The 18,586-nt window shown below is 43.0% G+C and overlaps 1 protein-coding gene across 4 annotated transcripts in view; it reads right to left on the bottom strand.

The window, feature by feature from the left end:
• EFCAB2 (EF-hand calcium binding domain 2) overlaps positions 1 to 18,586 on the bottom strand; it is a 120,870-nt gene that overhangs the window by 17,109 nt on the left and 85,175 nt on the right. For 3 of the 4 annotated variants that reach the window (XM_070568949.1, XM_070568947.1, XM_070568948.1), the window contains exon 3: positions 16,500 to 16,572. The exons of the other annotated variant lie outside the window; for it this stretch is intronic. In XM_070568949.1, coding sequence (XP_070425050.1) covers positions 16,500 to 16,572 — 73 coding nt within the window. The remainder of the gene's footprint in view (positions 1 to 16,499; positions 16,573 to 18,586) is intronic. 4 annotated transcript variants of the gene reach the window in all.

Below are 18,586 nucleotides of genomic sequence, written 5' to 3'. Positions count from 1 at the left end.
TCATTTTTTTAAATTCTTAGTTCTCTTTCTTCCTCTGTCTGGTGCCATTCAGCCTATCTTCGATTATGCTAATTTGCTCCTCTACGTTGTCTACATGGGCATTCAGGGAATCCATATTCTGTTTTATCTGGTCCATTGTGTTTTTCATCTCAAGTAATTCTGTTTGATTCTTCTTTATGATTTCAATCTCTTTTGTGAAGTAACTCCAGAACTCAGCTTGTTTCTCTTTTTCTCTACCTCATTGAGTTTTTTGATTATAGCTGCTCTGAACTCATTATCACTTAGTTTACCTAATTCCAAGTCCTCAGGACTTAATTCTATGTTTTTATTGTTTTCCTTCTGGTCTGGGGCTTTTATAAATTGCTGGATCGTAGAGGAGCGTTTTTTTCTCATGGTGGTAGAATTCAGTTGCAGTTACAGCCTGTTGCCACTAGATGGGGGTCAAGAGCCACGTGTTATGAGCTCTCCGCTTTGGGGCAAGATGGCTGCGCCCACTGGCTTTGCCGGGAGGGAGGGGCTGTTACTCACACGCTCCGGTCTGGGTTTAGATCAGTTCTGTTCTCTGGTCTCCCAAGGCCCTTGATTTATGGGGTCCCCGTGGACGGAAGCTTCCCCCCTGTCAGCGGGTCTCCACTGAATCACTGGCAGGAGTCCTGGATGATCCCCCGGTTGTGCGGCCCCTCCCCCGCTCCTTCCCGACCCACGCCGCAGCGATCGCAGACTCTAGGTGAGAGAGCGATGTTCTCTCCTACCGTTCCAGCGCCTCCGAGGGTGTAAGCAAGGTTTATGATCTCCGCCTTCTTGGTATTGTAGGTCTCTAACGAGCTGGCATTATGTTTATTCTCTGAAATTCAGTTCTTCCAATCTTTTGTTGTATTTTGGAGGCGAGAGAATCCCGGGTCAGCTCACCCTGCCATTTTGCTCCGCCCCCGCCTGAGCAGCTACTTTTTCCAAGCACTGCCCTGAGTGCTGGGGAGCTGATGATGAGCATATGTGGGCAGGGTCCCTGCTCACAGCATTTATATTCTGTAGTGGATACATATACTGATCAAAAAACAACAAAGCTGAGTGTCTATGATGTCTATGAAAGCCTAACGAAGGAGTGGAGCATAGGTCTACACAGCAGAGAAGAAAGGAGACTTATCTAGGCCAGGAGATCAGGAAAGGCAGTCATGAGGACATCACGCTGAGCTGATGTATAAAGGATGAGGAGAAGATAATTAGAAAAAGCAGGGGAGAGACTCCCAGGTAGAGGAAATTACAGGCACTAAGACCCTCTTTGATGCAGTACAGTCCAGGAGGCTGGAACATGTGGAACAAGGAGCAGAATGTCTCCAGATGAGGCTAGAGAGACAGAGACAGGGACCAGAACTTGCAGGGCCATATCATCCATCAAGTGCCTTTGGTCATTATCCTAACACCAGTGGGAAATCACTGGAGGTCTCATAGATGTGTGTCTGAAAGATCACACTGGCTGTGGGTGAGGCGGCTTCTATAGTGGCCCAAGCAGATAAACCATAGGTTAGAGTGGTGGCCATGGAGAGAAGTGGATGGTTTCAAGAAATAGTTAAGAAGTAAAATCAATGGGACTTGGTGCTGCCTCTATTATGGTCAAAGATGAGAACAGAGAGAGGAGTCCAGGACAACTGACAGGATTGTGACTTCACAAATGGGATGGAGTGATGCTTCTCCCTGCTATCAGGACCACTGGATAAGGGACCAGGTTAGGGGACCAATCATTCTCTCAGGGACCAAAGTACATATCAAATTATTTATTAAATACCTAGATGGCTGATGGAACTGTGTTATACCACCATTAATTAAGAGAACATTACAGCTGAGAAGGAGAATTTTGGTTCCTAGCACTGTTAGATGAGAATGAGAAAGACTCCTGTCCACAGGTTCAACTTTGATGGTGTGGCTGAACAAAACACCTTTGATCTTAACTTCATGTCAGGCTATTTACCAGCAGCTGTAAATTTTCCACTCCCCTTCAAAAATCCTATTAAAAGGCTCATAGATCCCAATTCAACAGAGGACCATTTAACAGATTTATCTTTAAGCAAAAATAAGAAATCTACAGGTTGCTCCTAAGTGGAACACACTGTCATCCAAATGACAACTATTTTTTTAATGTTTATACGAGATTCTCACCTAGTATGAGTGGAGCCCTCGGACTCCACCATCAGCAGAAAATGTCATCCATCTAATGACAGAATGATGTGTTTCAGAATTTCTGAGCCCATCAATACAGGAACAAGTATCTTCAGCTGCCTCTAGGTCCAAGGCGAGCATTTTGCAAATTAATGTTCATATGGCTCTGGCGTGCTTGGGTAGCACTCTGTAACTCCCAACCCCAGGAGCCTCCTCAAAGTCAAACGCCAATCTCAGGAGACTACTTTGGAGGGATAATTCTTAAACTCAAGCATTGAGGTTCTAGTCTGACTACTCCAGAAATCTGCTCCAGAAGCTAGAACAATGGTTTGCTTCCCTTCCCACCACTGCCAACAAACCACTCTAGAGCAAAGTCTCAACCTTGAAGATCAAAACCCCTCTTTATTTCATGAGCATCCTCACCAATCTACAAAGTTTTTTTAGTTTTTCCACAGGGAGTTCAACTCTACAGCACTCTCTCCATCATGTGAGAATTCACAAACACACAGTGTGTGCCCCGTGATGCTCCCCCGGCTCCCACACAACTTCCATGAACCCTCAGTGCTCTGAATGCTAGAGTGAAAACTGCAGATCATTCTGTCCTGTTAGATCTGTGCGGAGCCAAAACTGCACAAAAACAGTGAGTTAAAGGAGATCTCCAACGAATCAGAACAGCAGAAGAGGCATGAATTTTCTTTGATTTATTTTTAAAGAGGGATAATGAATAAACAGAGGCCTTGTGGTTAAAAATTAAGAAGAAAAATAAGTAAGTTCATCTTCAACTTGGGCAGATTGTGAAAATCTTCCTATGACCCAACACTGTCCTCTAGAGGCTACATCAAATCTGTCCTTCTGTACAAAATGATGTCTAAGCAACAGCATAAAAACAGTACAATTATATGGTACTTCTAATGAATGGTTAATATAAGAAGACACTATTTTATATTATGAAAGGTTTTTAATATTTAAATAAAGTTTTTATTTTAGAATAGTTTGATATTTACAGAAAAGTTGCAAAGACAGTACAGAGTTCCCATATACCCCTATCCGGTTTCCCCTGTTGTTACATGACAATGGTACAACTAGAATGGGTTAGACTAATATTGATACATTATTGTTCACTAAACTCCGTGCTTTATTTGGACTCCATTAACAAGCGAAACAAGAAGAGCATGGCAGAATTCCAGTTCTGCAAATCTGGGAACAGGAGTGGGGAGAGTGGAGGATAACAGGTGGTTCTATTATTTCTGGTGCAGGACAAGCTAGTTACCTTTATGAGACCATAAGTAAAACAGGATAAAAACACTACTTTCTAGAAATGTTATGCAATGCTGTCTCAATGATTCAATAATCTATGTATTAAAATGCCTTTAATCGAAATCAAATACTGAACTATACTCTATATACATAGAATGCATATATACTGATACGCAGAGATAGATTTATATATATAGAAAGAGAGAGAGTGAGTGAGTGTTATGACTTGAGTTGTGTTCTCTCAAAATCCATGAGTCTTAACCCCAGTACCTCAGAATGTAACTTATTTGGAGAGAGGGTATTTACAGAGGTAAAATGAGGTCATTAGGTGGGCCCTAATCCAATATGACTGGTGTCCTTATAAAAGGGGAAATGTGGACACAGAGACATGCACACAGGGACACCACCATGTGAATGTGAAGACAGCCACCTACAAACCAACAAGAAAGGCCTGGGACAGATGCTTCCCCCACAGCCCCAGAATGAACCAGCACTGCCAACACCTTGACTTTGTACTTCTGCCCCCAGAACTGGGAGGTAAATTTCCGTTGTTGAAGCCACTGTTGGTGGTACTTTCTTACAGCAGCTCTAGCAAACTGACACACACACGTGGCACATCTGCACCCGAAGACTGTGCATCCCCACCATCAAGCAGCAGTCCCCACACACTTCTCACTGGAGGTTAGCGAAGTGGGTCTTCCCGTTTAGAACCAATTTCACAGAGGAGATACAGAGAAAATGGTGCAGCTCAGACTTACTTTCTTGAGGAGAAAACTCCATTAACCAACCTTGAATAAGATGAATTCAAGAAAGATTCCATAAATTACAGCAGACGTGTGAAAACACTAGGAATTCATTGCTGTTTCCTCACATACACCAAAGTCATACTGGGAAAATCCACTTGACTTCTGTATTGATCAAGTTCCTTAAAAAAATAGATGTTGTCTTTCTCATAGAAAAAATACAATATATTCACCATGTTAGACCAAGGCTAGTTTAAAATGTTCTGTTTAAAATTCACCCCCTAGTGTCCTCATGTGTCATACGGGTGAACAGTAATATCTTCTTACCTGTCTGTTGTGAAGATTACATGCATGACATGAAGGTGCTTGGTGAACTTGAGAGTCTATATGATCATTATTATTAATATCAATAGGATACAAACCTCTGATTCTATATTATGCAATGACACCTCCTAAAAGAATCACTCTCCGGGGCCGGCCCCATGGCTGAGTGGTTAAAGTTCTGTGTGCTCCCCTCCGGCAGCCTGGGTTCAGGGGTTTGGATCCCAGGCATGGACCTACTCTACTCATCAGCCACACTGTGGAGGCAGCCCACATACAAGAAACAGAGGAGGACTGGCACAGATGTTAGGTCAGGGCTAATTTTCCTGAAGCAAAAAAAAAAAGAGGAAGATTGGCCACGGATGTTAGCTCATGGCTAATCTTCCTCACCAAAAAAAAAAAAAAAAGAATCACTCTCTGGTGTGAAAATTTCAGGCACATCCTCCTCCTCCATATGGATCTAACTGTTAATACAGAAGTTTGGTCCTGCCTCCTTTCTGTAAAATGACACATGGAATGTGGAGAGAAGGTATTAAATTGCTAGGCTTATCCAACACCTTGTCCCTCGCCCCGGACTCTGCCTGGAGGACAGGCTATGCGGATTAGCAGTGACGCCTCCATCTCTGCTGTCTTCCTACGTACGTGCCTCTTCGGACTGACAGGAGAGAGAGCGTCACAGACAGTCACCAAATGCGTCCTTCCTCCTAAAAGGCGAAAACACATCTATCTTGCTCCTGCAAACATGAATGAGGCAAAGTAAGTTATCGTCTAGTTTGTGTCATCTAAGAGGAGGGCTAACATGCTGAAAAGGAGGTCACAATTGGAAAGTAACCTAGGCAGCATTTTTTTTTTGAGGAAGATTAGCCCTGAGCTAACTGCTGCCAATCCTCCTCTTTTTGCTGAGGAAGACTGGCTCTGAGCTAATATCCGTGCCCATCTTCCTCTACTTTATATGTGGGACGCCTACCACAGCATGGCTTGTCAAGTGGTGCCATGTCCGCACCCGGATCCAAACTGACGAACCCCGGGCCACCAAAGTAGAATGTGCGAACTTAACCCTAGGCAGCACTTCTGAACATTTCGAACCTCCTCTCTGCAGGAAGATCTGCCAGCTTAGCCTTCAAGGACCATTTATAGTGAGTGCACCTGCACAGGGTGCCAGCAGATGTGCGCCTGGGAGACCAAGGCCCTGAGACACCCGGCTCCTCCTCCTGCCAAGGACTGTGGCGGAGCAGGCAACCTGTAGAAAACACGTGGCTTCCACTGCCACACTGGGCCACCTCTGCGAGGCTACCCCAAGCTTTCCAACATCCCACAGTCTCTGCATCCGTTCCCCAACATGGAAAAGTCTCAATAAATATGTAAATACTGTGGGATTTTTAATATTGCAGCATTTACCTAAGTCTCAGAGCAGGAGGCAAACGCCATTTCTCACTCTACTTTGGTTAAAGTCATTCTCTTGATCTATTTGCATGTGAGGAAATTCGGGCGCAGGGAGGTGAAGAGCCTATCTTGGTCCTTAGAGCCAGTCCGGTGTTTGGATGGGATCACAGCCCAGAGTTCTTTACTCCCGTTCCCACAGGCAAATCATCAGGCCGTCTCTTCTCATGCAAGTATTGTTTACTTTATTGCTGAACTCACTGACTAGGTGCAATAAAATACAGTGAGACTTCATTTCTCCCCAGTGACAAAACAGTCAATAAACTGAATATTTCATGCTTCACAAAACCATGATAATATCAGCAGTTAAGATGCTTTATAAGGCACTTACATTTCAACTAGTTCCATGTCAGCAAAGAAGATATACATGTGTGTTTTTTTTTTTTTTGCGGAAGATTAGCCCTGAGCTAACTACTGCCAATCCTCTTTTTGCTGAGGAAGACTGGCCCTGAGCTAACATCCGTGCCCATCTTCCTCTACTTTATGTGTGGGACGCCTACCACATCCTGGCGTGCCAAGCGGTGCCATGTCTGCACCTGAGATCCGAACTGGCGAACCTTGGGCCGCCAAAGCGAAACATGTGCACTTAACTGCTGCACCACTGGGCCGGCCCCACGTATGAATTTTTTTAATTACTTGTAGTAAAAAATATAAAAAGCATGAGATATTTCAAGTTGGACTCTAAATACCACACACACAAGCTTTCACATAAATTATGTTTCAAAACCAAAACACAAATACAATTTAGAATTCTACCTTAGATAGAACAAAATAGCAAAAATTCATTGGCATTTGCCAAAAATATTATCTTTACAAATGAAAAATCTGAAAGCTGCCTACTTTAGAAAAATTAGTTATTCCAAATACTCCAGAGGCTATTGTGCAAAAATTGGGTCATGTCTCTTTCTTATTAGTGGAAGTACTATAAAAAGAATGAATCAGCTCCTGGGTGGACCGTCAGAGATGTTAAGAATCACAGGTGGCTAAACCAGGTGATTGATAAGGTCCCTTCCCACTGTGAGTTTCTATAGTTGGAGGCAACAGGGATCAGTGGCTGTCAAGCCATTAATTTCCCCATTTTATCCTCTGGGTGGAGGGACCTCACGGGGCTCCAGCTACACAAACCGTTTCTCGCCCTCAGTTTTGGTTTCTCTCCACCTGGGCACAAATGCCCGCCCCAGCAGAGTCCTCTCCTACAGACAGAGGCAGCAAGTCTTGGAGCGACTGTCCCCACTAAGGTGCTCTTCCACCCATTTCCACCAAAGCAACTGCTGGAAACGGTGTTGCACTCAGACTGGAGGAAAAGCTCTCTCCTGGGTTGAGAGTTGATTTAAGCAAAGGGCAGTGGTTAACACAATAACCATCTGAATATAGTGATGGAATAAAAGTGATCCTCTTTCTCCCTAAGGAGAAAATTCCCTGAAACAACTTGGTCAAGTTGAATATATAAATTTTATTAGGTCCAAAGATATATTTAAAATCACATATATAACAACACATTGATTTTAAAATATCACCCTTTACTTTTACATTTTATATATTTTTATATTTTATAAAGCAATTTTATTCAAACTCTCAATGCATCTTCAACAACAGAACTTTCTGTTTCTAAGAGTTTGACTACTTTATATCCCTCACGTGAGTGGAATCCTGAAGTATTTGTCTTTTTTGCGTCGAGCATATTTCACACAGTGCATGATTACCAGCTTACAATAGTTTTTAATTACTTTTACTGACTGTAAACTTGGAGGGTTCTTTTCTCTTCTTCTTCTCCCCAAAGCCCCCCAGTCCATAGCTGTATATTCTAGTTGTAGGTCCTTCTTGTTGTGCTATGTGGGACGCCACCTCAGCATGGCCTGACAAGTGGTGCCACGTCCGTGCCCAGGATCCAAACTGGCGAACCTCTGGCTGCCAAAGCAGAGTGCGTGGACTTAACCACTCAGCCACAGGACGGGCCCCTAAACGTGGAGTTTTTGAGACAAGAATCAGACCTACTAGAAACTCCTCCCTCAAGCAGCTCTGTAGTGCTTGGCAAGCCTGTGTTTCCACATTTGTGGCAATTCTGGTACCAGGTCTTGCAAGTAGAGTCTAAGGACTCTGTTAAACCATGTTAAGTATTAGGGGCAGAAGAGAAAGTGTAAGAAACATAATTACAACCAGAACATTGCTCTGGCCTACAGGAAACAGTAGAGCAGGTTCTTGAACCAGTATGTGTCAGGCTTTGTCCTAGGCACCAAGTATGCAACGACGGACAAGACAGATGAACTTTCTGCCTTCAAGGAGCTTATATGACAGAGGCAAGGGAGAAACACATAAATACTAGGTAACTTCAGATTGTGTTGAACACTCCTGAAGAAATACAGAGGGCTGGACCGTCGAAGCAGAGATCTTACCCAGTACAGCCTTCAAGGATGCAGACTCACAAGGCACAGGTGAAACATGGGGCAGCTCAGATAATCTCTGACAGCTTTCCTTGCTACATTAGGACTCACTCTGGCCCAGATATAACACATAAAGTCTCTAAGTGCTGTGGGAACTTGGAGGAAGAGCATCACAGAGTAGGGGCAAGAGCAGGAAGAAGGACTTTAAATATAGGCCTGTTTGACATGGTGTAAAACAGCAAGGAAGCCAGGACGCGGCAAGGATGATGGTGGGAAGTGACAGGCCCGATGACCTGGGCCCTTGTAAGCTGCAGTAAGTTACAGCACTGTGCTCTGGGTTCCTTTATAAGTGAGTGGTGACCCTGAGAAGGAGGGTTTTGGGCAGAGGAGTGGCATGCCCTGACTTAACATTGTTAAAGGATCCCTCTCCTGCAGCATGAGTAGTCTGTAGGGGCCAAGAGGGCAACAAGGAGAGTTCAGAGGCCACTGTGGAAGTTCAGAGAGAAATGACAATGGCTTGGGTGAAGGTGATGCATGTTGAGGTGGTGAGAAGGGGTCGATTTATAATTTGAAGGCAGAATTTGCTGGTGTATCATTTTTTGCATCTTTTTAAAGTCCAATTTTACAATCTCTGTTTTTTAACTTGTGAGTTTAGTCCAGTTGCATTTATTATGATTATTAGTATCCTTATCTTGTGTTTTCTATATACCCTGATTTTTCTGTGCTTCTTTTTTATAGTTTTTTTTCTGCCTTGTTTGGACTGACTGAATGCTCTTTAATTCTTTTATCCTCTGTATCAATTTGGAAGTTATACATTCAATTTCTATTCTTTTTGTTTGTATATCCTTAATATTTAAACATGCTTTCTTAATACAATCCAAAGTTTATATTACCTCATACATGCTATAGTTGTCCGGTATTCTAGTTCTAACGTGTAGTAATGCTCTCTTTAAAAAGATTAACAATACCTCCTTTAGATTTATATCACTTTTCTCTGGATTATTGCTGCTATTTTCTGTTGAGCAACTAATTAATCCAATATCAAGTGGAATGCTGGGTTAAGACGGCAAATTGCATATATGCATCTAACTTCACTGTCTCTCAAACCTCACTAAAAGTGTGGTAAAGGAATATTTCTTTAAATAATCATAAATCTACTTAGGCAGAATAGGAAAGAATACAACAGCAATAAAATTTTGGAGGCTTGATGGCAGATGGGAGAATGACAATGATCTAGCAGACCCAGAAAACTGAACCCAAGCCAGCAGTGGGTAAAGAATTCTCAAAAAGCATCAGCTCCTTCTAGAACTTGGGATGAAAGGAGTAGGGAGTAAAATAAGGAGCACTAGTGTAAAATCTGTTTGAAAACTAGAGCCCTAAATCCCCTCTCAGTTTTTCCTACTGGGTGACTGCCCCTGTCCATCCCAGCAGGAGTCTAGAGATTCATATTCTAGAAAGCATAAAACAGAAGGTGTCTAAACTGACAGCCAGATGCTTTGTCTCCCAGGCAGATGGAAAGACTCTTTCCTCAGGAATCGAACCTGTGCAAGAGGAAAATTCCCATCAATTCTGATGTTGGTGATTCCCAGATTATCAAAGCTGAAGTTTAAAGCTGACAAGCTCCACATATGTGTTTATTGTGAGCTGACAGTCAAAGTTTCTTCAACATCCAAGGAAAGCTACTAACAAAAAGAAAGAGACCAAAATAAACACAAATGATCAACTTGGAGAAAAGAGATTATGTAAAGAGAAGAAAACTTCAAATAAACTACCACTAATATCTTCAGAGGTATGAAACAAGAACAGGATGCTACTTAGAAAGAAACATTCAGAGAACAAAAACAAGCTACTGGAAATTAAAAACACAACAGAAATGAAGATGACGATAAATACATTAGAAGAGAAAGTTCAAGAAATCTGCCAGAGAGCAGAACAAAAAGATGGAGATGGAAAATAGAATAGTGAAAAATAAGCGAACTAGACTAGTCCAGAGGCACACAAATGAGTAAGAGGAGTTCCAGAAGAGAGAACAAAGGAAAAAGGTGGATAGTTAGAGATCATCAACAAAATAACTGCAAGAAAATTTCCTGGAACCAAAGGATCTAAGCTGCCAGTTTGAAAGGCCCACCAGTTACCTAACACATTTGATGAAAATGTATCCACACCAAGGTAAATCATTGTGAGAATTCAAACACTGGGGACAAAATAATATTGCTCAGGCTTCCAGAAAGGGGGATAAAAATTTACATACAAATGACTGGAAATCAGCATGGGATTGCATTCTCTCAATAGCATTGCCAGAAGCATGAAGACAAGGAGAAATGCCTTCAAAATTCTTAATGAAGACCCTGAGTGGAGAATTCTATACCTAGCTAAACAAACACTAGCACAGCCATTTTCAAACATACAAAGTCTCAAAAATTTTACCTTCAAGGCACTCTTTCAAGAAGCTACTGAAGAACGTGCCAAAATGCTAGAGGAACTAGAAAGAGGAAAACTTGGGATACAAAAAAAAGCTAACTGAGAAGAGGAAAGACTGAGATTCCCAGGAGTATCATAGAGATCCCAGAAAGACTGCTGTGCACAGACAGAGAGGCCACTGTTCCACATCAAAGTTGTCTGACCAAAGAGATAGATGTGTTGAGGACTACATTAGCACAACCTCCCCTGTGTCACTTTTTCACCCAAGGACAGAATTCCAGGAGAAGCCTGGCCCAGCTCTGATCTATCACTGACGTATCTTGCTGGTAAAGTTTCTGCTCACTCTTCCACGACCTGCTGCTCGGACCCAATGAGGACCTTCATTTCATCCCTAAGTTGTTTTCTGCTTTGATCTAATCCTGAAAGCCAGCGTTAGGCCATGGTGAGCTTAGAGGTAGAAAACACAGAGCTGCCAACTCTCTTTGATCATATTCTTTTGGACATTCAACACCTGGTGCATAGCATATTATAGCTCTTCCAGATAACACAATGGCAGCCGTGAAATTGCACCTCTTAGATCTCCAACTGCAGAACCATAATTAAATGATGTCCCTAGCCATCATGTTTGGGCTAAGGCCACACTTCTCATGGGCTGATCCCAGCCAATAACTGAGTGTGGCGGGGATACTAAAATAGGTCCCCTTCCTGCAAGAAGGGGGCTCTTCTGCCGGGCAAACGTGAACTGACAACTCCCCATCACCTCGTTTTCAGGAACTGCTGCAGTCCAAGGCTGTTCCTCCCCAACCTTCCCTCCCCACCCTGCTCCTTCACAGGCTCAGACCTGCACTGCATCCTGATGCTCTCCCAGCCTCCCCGGGCTCTGATTTTCCTCTCACAATAAATCTCTCGAACATCTAATGCTTAGTGCTTGCTTCTCAGAGTACCCAGAGCATCACAGGCAGTGCCAGGAGTGGCCTGAGAAAACAGGTGGTAAGATGGTTTTCTGAGACAGGTTCATTCACTACAAAGTAGGCATAAAGGATGCTGTCCCGAGTGGTATTTGGGACACACAGTCTCTGGTAGTCCATTGCTGAAGATTCAACCAGATGTGACCTGGGAGAATCTCAGTGAACAGGAATGCCTAAGTCGAAGATCAAAACAACAACAAATAAATACATAAACATAGAGATTAGAGTGGTGGTTACCAGAGGGGAAGTGGCGGGGGGGGGGGGGGGGTGGGAGGGGGCGGGGAGAGTGAAAGGAGGAAAAGGCACATGTGTGTGGTGATGGATGGCAATTAGTTTCCGGGTAGTGAACATGAGGTAATCTACATAGAAATTGAAATATAATGATGCACACCTGAAATTTGTATAATGTTATAAGCCAATGTTACTTCAATAAAAAAATAAAATAAAAGAGGAATGCCCTTGCAGGTACCATGATTCAAGCATCTGAAAGACATGGGGGAACAAGGCCCACAAAGCAGCAGAGTTGGCTGTAAGTTACGCTGATGTCCTGCAGAAGAATCATGAGAAATGAGGGCCACTGTCAAGCAGGTAAAGACTAGCTGTGAAAGCCAGAGGGCCTCTTTGTAGCTCATGAATAAGCCCTTATCAACTGCGAGGAAAGAGCAGACTCCAGTAGGCATCATCGAAAACAGGGATGGTAAACCTCCAGAAAGGGGAGATGGTAAACAGTTCAGGCTTTGCAAGGCATATAAGGTCTTCATCATATAGTCTTCTTTATTTTTATAAGCCTTTAAAAATGTAAAAGCCATTCTTAGCTCACAGGCTGTATAAAACAGGCTGTGGGAAGGATTTGGCCTGTGGGCCGTAGTTTGACACCCTTCACACAGAAGATATGAAAGTTAGAATTGCACAGCCAAGTCAGGGTGCTGGTTGCAAAGACTGGCACACCGAAACATAGGATGGAGACCCTTGGGTGGAGGCCCCTGAGGGTGTTGTCTGGGAGACGCCCTGGACACTCTGGGCTTTCACCCACCCTTACCTCGTAGGAGGTGACACTTCTGTGCTGCAGAAGACTCTCCCTGACAAGGGAACAGGGCCCCCTCAGGAACTGCCCCCATCTCCTCTCCTAGCAGGGAGACTGAACACTTGGATTAAATCCTAGAAAACCTGGCTGGGGAAGTGCTGGGGCGGATAAAGGAGGAAAGAGACTGCACACTGAAATAGCAGGAGGAATTAGCTAGCAGGAACTAGAAGGAGCAGGGGGAGTGCCCCTGAGACTGGTTGAGAGCGCTTGACCCAGAGCTATAATGTAAGACTGAGTGAGCAAGAATTCATTGACTTTGGGCAGTTTCTCAGGACACAGGACCTGACACCCTGACAAGGATGACAGAAGATGGGGCAAACTCGCTGCTAGGGTGGTTCTTAGACCCCTGTGATAAGCAATTGTCAGCACTTAGTGAAGGAGAAAAGCCAAGCTGATAAAAGGGGGCTGGCTGGAATGGATATATTATGAGTCAGAAAACCCACAGAGGATGATGTTCCATGGGAGGGCTCAGAGGATGCTCCACTCACCAAGGACATCAGGAATGTGCTGGTGAGAAAGGCTGGCATCACTGAGAGTTCTGAAATGGGTCTCCTCTGCGGGCCACGGCGGACTAGAACAGGCAGTCACAGACCTGGCTTTTTAACATGATTTGCCAGCCTCCCACCCCATGCCCCCAAGTAACAGAAGCCAGGCAGAGTTGTCAACCAGACAAGCTAAGACCTCACATATAATGACCAGTAAGGTTGAAGAGGGAGCCAAAGGAAACTCTGGAGATGGTTAATAGAGCGTGGTATGCTTACGGGCAAAACAGCCAGGTAACTAATGAGGATTCTGTTCAACATCTACAACCAAAACAGGGCAAGAATGGAGGAGCAGAAGGCTGAGGATGGCCACCCCAAAAGAGTTGTGATCCCTTCTTAGTTCCTAAACCTGAGTCAATTTTCCATCTGGAACCCACTGACTGAAGAAGCATAAAGTTGTTCATGACAATCCTTGTCTATGTTTTCTCACAGTGTTACTGAGGCATAATTCACATGCAATAAAGTTTACTCATTTCAAAGTGTTGGTTTGAATTAATTTTATAGTCAGGTAACCACCACCACAACCAAGATATAGAAGATTTCCTCCAATATAAAAAGTTGACTCCTGCTCCTCTGCATTTGATCCCAGCCTCTAATGCCTGGCCCCAGGCAGCCACTAATCTGCTTTCATACGTGAAGTCCTACAGTAGAGTCTTTCGTGTTTGACTTCACTTAACATATTCTTGCTGAGATTCATCCATGTTGTGTGGGTATCACTAGTTTGTTCCTTTTTGTTGCTGAGTAGAGAGGTAGTCCATAGTATTTATTTACTCATCTATTCCCCAGTTGATGGACATTTGGGTTGTTTTCAGTTTTTTGGCTATTATGATTAGGGCTATTATCATGAACATTTCTTTATAATCAACTGTCCCCTGAGAGCTGCGTTACTGCATCCCAAGGCGTTTGCCATGTTGTACGTTCATGAACATTCAGGGAAAAATATTTTCTAATTCCCCTTGTGATTTCTTCTTTGATTCATGAATCGTTTGGAAGTATGTTGCTTAATTCCAAATATTTGAGGATTTCCTAGTTATCTTATTCTCAACTGATCTCTAATTTAATTCCGTTTTTTAAAATTGGAGAATATATCCTGTATGATTTCAGTTTTTGAAAATGTATTGAGATTTGGTTGGTGGCCTAGCACTCTACCTTACTGAACATTCCTTATGGACTGGGAGAGAACGAGTATTCTGCAGTTCTGGGTATGATGTTCAATAAATATTAATTAGGGCAGAGTGGGTGATGGTGGTGCTGGGTCTTTTGCAGTTTTGCTGATACTTTATGTAATCGTTCTATCAATTACTTAGAGAGGGTTATTATAATCTCCATCTCTTATTGTGGAACTGTCTGTTTCTCCTTCTAATCTCTCCATTTTTGCTTCAAGTTTATTGAAGTTGTGTTATTAGGTACATAAACATTCAGGATTTTTATACTTTCCTGATGAGCCGACCCCCTTTTTAAAAAAATCACTGTGTAATGTAATAGTCTTACCAATACAGGGCCTATTTTCCAAACATCTTTGAGTTCTCCTTTGTAACTACTTCAAATTCTCCATAATTCCACTTAGGTTTGAACTTCAAAGCATGTAGATATTAAAGGAAGGATCATCTGGTGACCTGTATGTCAGTACAATTTTCATTACCCTTTCCCACAGTTGCTGGGTTTTGTGATATTCCAAACAGGCAGAGATTGTTGGGGGAAAGTTGCTAATTATAGAACATTAACTGGAGAGATGAATGCCGAGTGATTTTTTAAATAATCTATTTCAGGAGAAACATCAGATTTCAAACTGATCTTCAGGAAGCAAAGGGCTGAAAGTTAGTATGTATCTACACTAAAATTCAAGTCAATGACAACTAGAGAACTGCACACAGGCTTCCACTTTTTATAGAAGAATTTTAAAGCATAGTCGCATCATGTGATTTTAAAGCAAATGAAAGAAATGGTTTCATTTCTGAAACTATTACAGAGCCTTTAGCAACATGATATTCGCCCCAGATGTGGACTATTACGGAGCTTGGAGTCTCTAAATGTATTGGATACACACAAATATCTGTGTGCTTTTTCCCCTTAATTATTTGGGAAACTTCAAAAAGGGTAGTCACACCCAAAGCTTTTTAAGCATCTTGCTAGAATTTATTTTGAATAAATTGTGCTGTGCAAGTACAGAAAAACATTTACAAAGCTTAGACAGCTCAGTGATCCCTGTTGGTCTGTAACGATTCTAAGTATCTGTAGTTTTCAAAGGTTGATCAATGTACCTAAGAAAAGGGTGAAGACAAAAGAAAATGTTGGGGCCTGAGTATCTACTGTGGCTAACTCCCAAACCCGTGCATCATGGCTTCTTCTCTTCCGTGTAACGCTCAACAAGCATGAACTGTGCTGGGGGCCAGGAACAAGGAACAGACCCGATCCCGCCTCCCGGTCGTCCTCCCTCATCCTCCTTGTTGATCCCTGGCCTCCACCGAGACCCACAGCCCCACGGAAGCAATTCTGAGAAGATCCTCCTCGTTCGTGGTTGCCCAGGCGGCTTTTCCCCCTTCAGGCCTCTGCTTGGTTGAACTGAAAGCTGCACTTGAAATGATATCACATAATTTTCTGGAAAACCAAATAGGGCATGAAGCTCTCCAGTCTTGGGCAGCTCAGCCCTGCTTTATAGGATTAATTCTCTCCAGGGACTCATCGACACTATTACAAATAATGATGTTTTTAAATTCTTAGACTGTTTGATCAATGTTAAGTTAGTTCTTATTATTTTATTATGTTTACTACTTGCTCTAAAATTTAGTTTTATATCTCCAAATAAATATAAATTCCTTACCATCTCTACCTCTGCTTCCCTCCCCTTTGAACTGACATTACCTACGATATTCCTTTCTCCTGTCCATATTGTTTCCGCAGTGAGTCAGCACCCTGTGCCTACTGGCCTTTCTTCACCTAGTTTTAAAAAGCGTAATATCTAAAGCAGGGTCCTCACTCGACCCTTCGCATTACTTGGTCATAGCCATTTCTTCAAGATCTGGTATCAGCTCTTTCAAGTCCTGTTGGTTGGCTAATTCGCATAGTTGTCCTGATGTTTCCACTGAGCACATAGTTTAGGGCATTTTTAGTGTCAGGTAAGGATTTTTCCTTAATTCCAAGGAGCTGGAGTCGCACAGTCTGCTGACGGAAGCTCTCAGCCCACTCACCTCTGCAATCAGGTCATGCAGCTCTCCTTCGCTAGGGCAGCATCCTAATGACCTGATGATTGTTCCGATCTCCCTGGGAAAGAGGAGTCAATAGTTTCAGGATGTAAACTCTGAAAAGGCAAGGGCTATGTTCCTCAAAGTACTGCAGAGCAGACGCAGCACAGCAAACAAAGCCACTCACTACATGCTGCCTCGTGAGGATAAAAGCCACTTTCCGGGGAAAGGCAAAGGCAGACAAGTGAACCAAAGAGAGAAGAAAGAAGTGTTTGCACTGAGTGGCAAAGGCAAGCCCTGCTTGGGTAAAATCAAAAAGTTCTAGAAAAGGAGAAGAAAGGAGGGGGGAGTAAGAAAAAGAAATGCCAGCTACTTACTAGCTGATCTTGAGTGTTAGTTAACTTTTGTGTGTGTGTGAGGAAGATTTGTCCTGAGCTAACATCTGTGCCAATCCTCCTCTACTTTGTATGTGGGATGCCTCCGCAGCATGGCTGATGAGTGGAATAAGCCCTCACCCAGGATCTGAAGCCATGAACCTGCGCCGCTGAAGTAGAACACAGAGAACTTTAACCAGCCACGGGGCTGGCCCCATAGTTAACTCTTTCTTTTTTTTTTTTTAAAGATTTCATTTTTTCCTTTTTCTCCCCAAAGCCCCCCGGTACATAGTTGTGTATTCTTCGTTGTGGGTTCCTCTAGTTGTGGCATGTGGGACGCTGCCTCAGCGTGGTCTGACGAGCAGTGCCATGTCCGCGCCCAGGATTCGAACCGACGAAACACTGGGCCGCCTGCAGCGGAGCGCGCGAACTTAACCACTCGGCCACGGGGCCAGCCCCCATAGTTAACTCTTTTGAGCCTCAGTTTCCACATCTGTAAGATGGGGATGGTTTGTGGTGAAGTTCACATCACAGCAGAGACTTAAAAGCATGGCCTCTGGTGTCAGCCACTAGGGTTCAAATCAGCTCTGCAACTTGCTGGATGTGCAGGCTCGTCTCTGGGTGCACAAGCCCACCAGGCAGGCAAAACCTAGCGTCCCCTAAAATACTCAGAAGTGGGCTGGGAAGACTCTAAGGATCAAACAATATAAGCTATCATAGCCTAAAGCACAGCTCTTGGCAGAGTAGCCACTTAATAAATATCCTATCCTCCCCCTCCCCCATAATAATGTAACTTAATTCAACAAATAACCTATGAAAAGGATAAATTATATTCAGGACTCTCTGATGCTAAAACAGGGGATTTGTAATAGATTATTAAATATTTCCACTTGAAATTATTAAAATTAAAGTTGTAATATTTGAATGTTAATTTAATTTCACAAATATTCACTTAACTAGAATATTTAATTTCTCTACCATTCTGGATAATAGTAGTAGTATTATATTTACTCCCTATTTTACTGAGAAAAAAATTTTTTTTCTTCTTCTCCACAAAGTCCCCCAGTACATAGTTGTGTATTCTAGCTGCAGGTCCTTCTAGTTATTCTATGTGGGACGCCACCTCAGCGTGGCCCAATGAGCTGTGCCAGGTCTGTGCCCAGGATCCGAACCAGCCAAACCCTGGGCCATTGAAGCACAGCGCATGAATTCAACCACTCAGCCACGGGGCCGGCCCCTGAGAAAACATTTTAAACAAGAACTTTTAAGTTCTTTATATAAGAAGGTTGTAGGATGAATATCAAATGAGAGAAAAACCTAAAATCAGTAACTGTGGAAGATTCTTAATTTTCACTTATTGATTTTCCTTCATAATAAATGAGAGCCAACTACACATGCCATGTCTTCACGTCAGTCATATTTCGTATCTCCTTGAGCACCTGAGTCTCAAGGCTCCTGCATTGTTTTCCATGCCCATATCCCTCATCTAGGCAGGATCTGAACTTTATGGTGTTACTAGAAACTAAAAACATTTTATAAGATTATACTTTCTCTGAAGACGTCCCTAAAGATGTCCCAGGAGACTGGTTAACACCAATGAGGTAAATATGCTGTCGTGACATCAGAGTGGCTATTGTATATGTTAGAATAAATAGTAAACGAGGCAGGGACACAAAATATGACTTGAAAAGTATTGACAGATTCATCCCCTCCATAACC

This window comes from Equus przewalskii, chromosome 13, assembly GCF_037783145.1.
Source record: "Equus przewalskii isolate Varuska chromosome 13, EquPr2, whole genome shotgun sequence".
Taxonomy (NCBI): Eukaryota; Metazoa; Chordata; class Mammalia; order Perissodactyla; family Equidae; genus Equus; species Equus przewalskii.
This window is presented reverse-complemented; position numbering and strand designations above follow the sequence as displayed.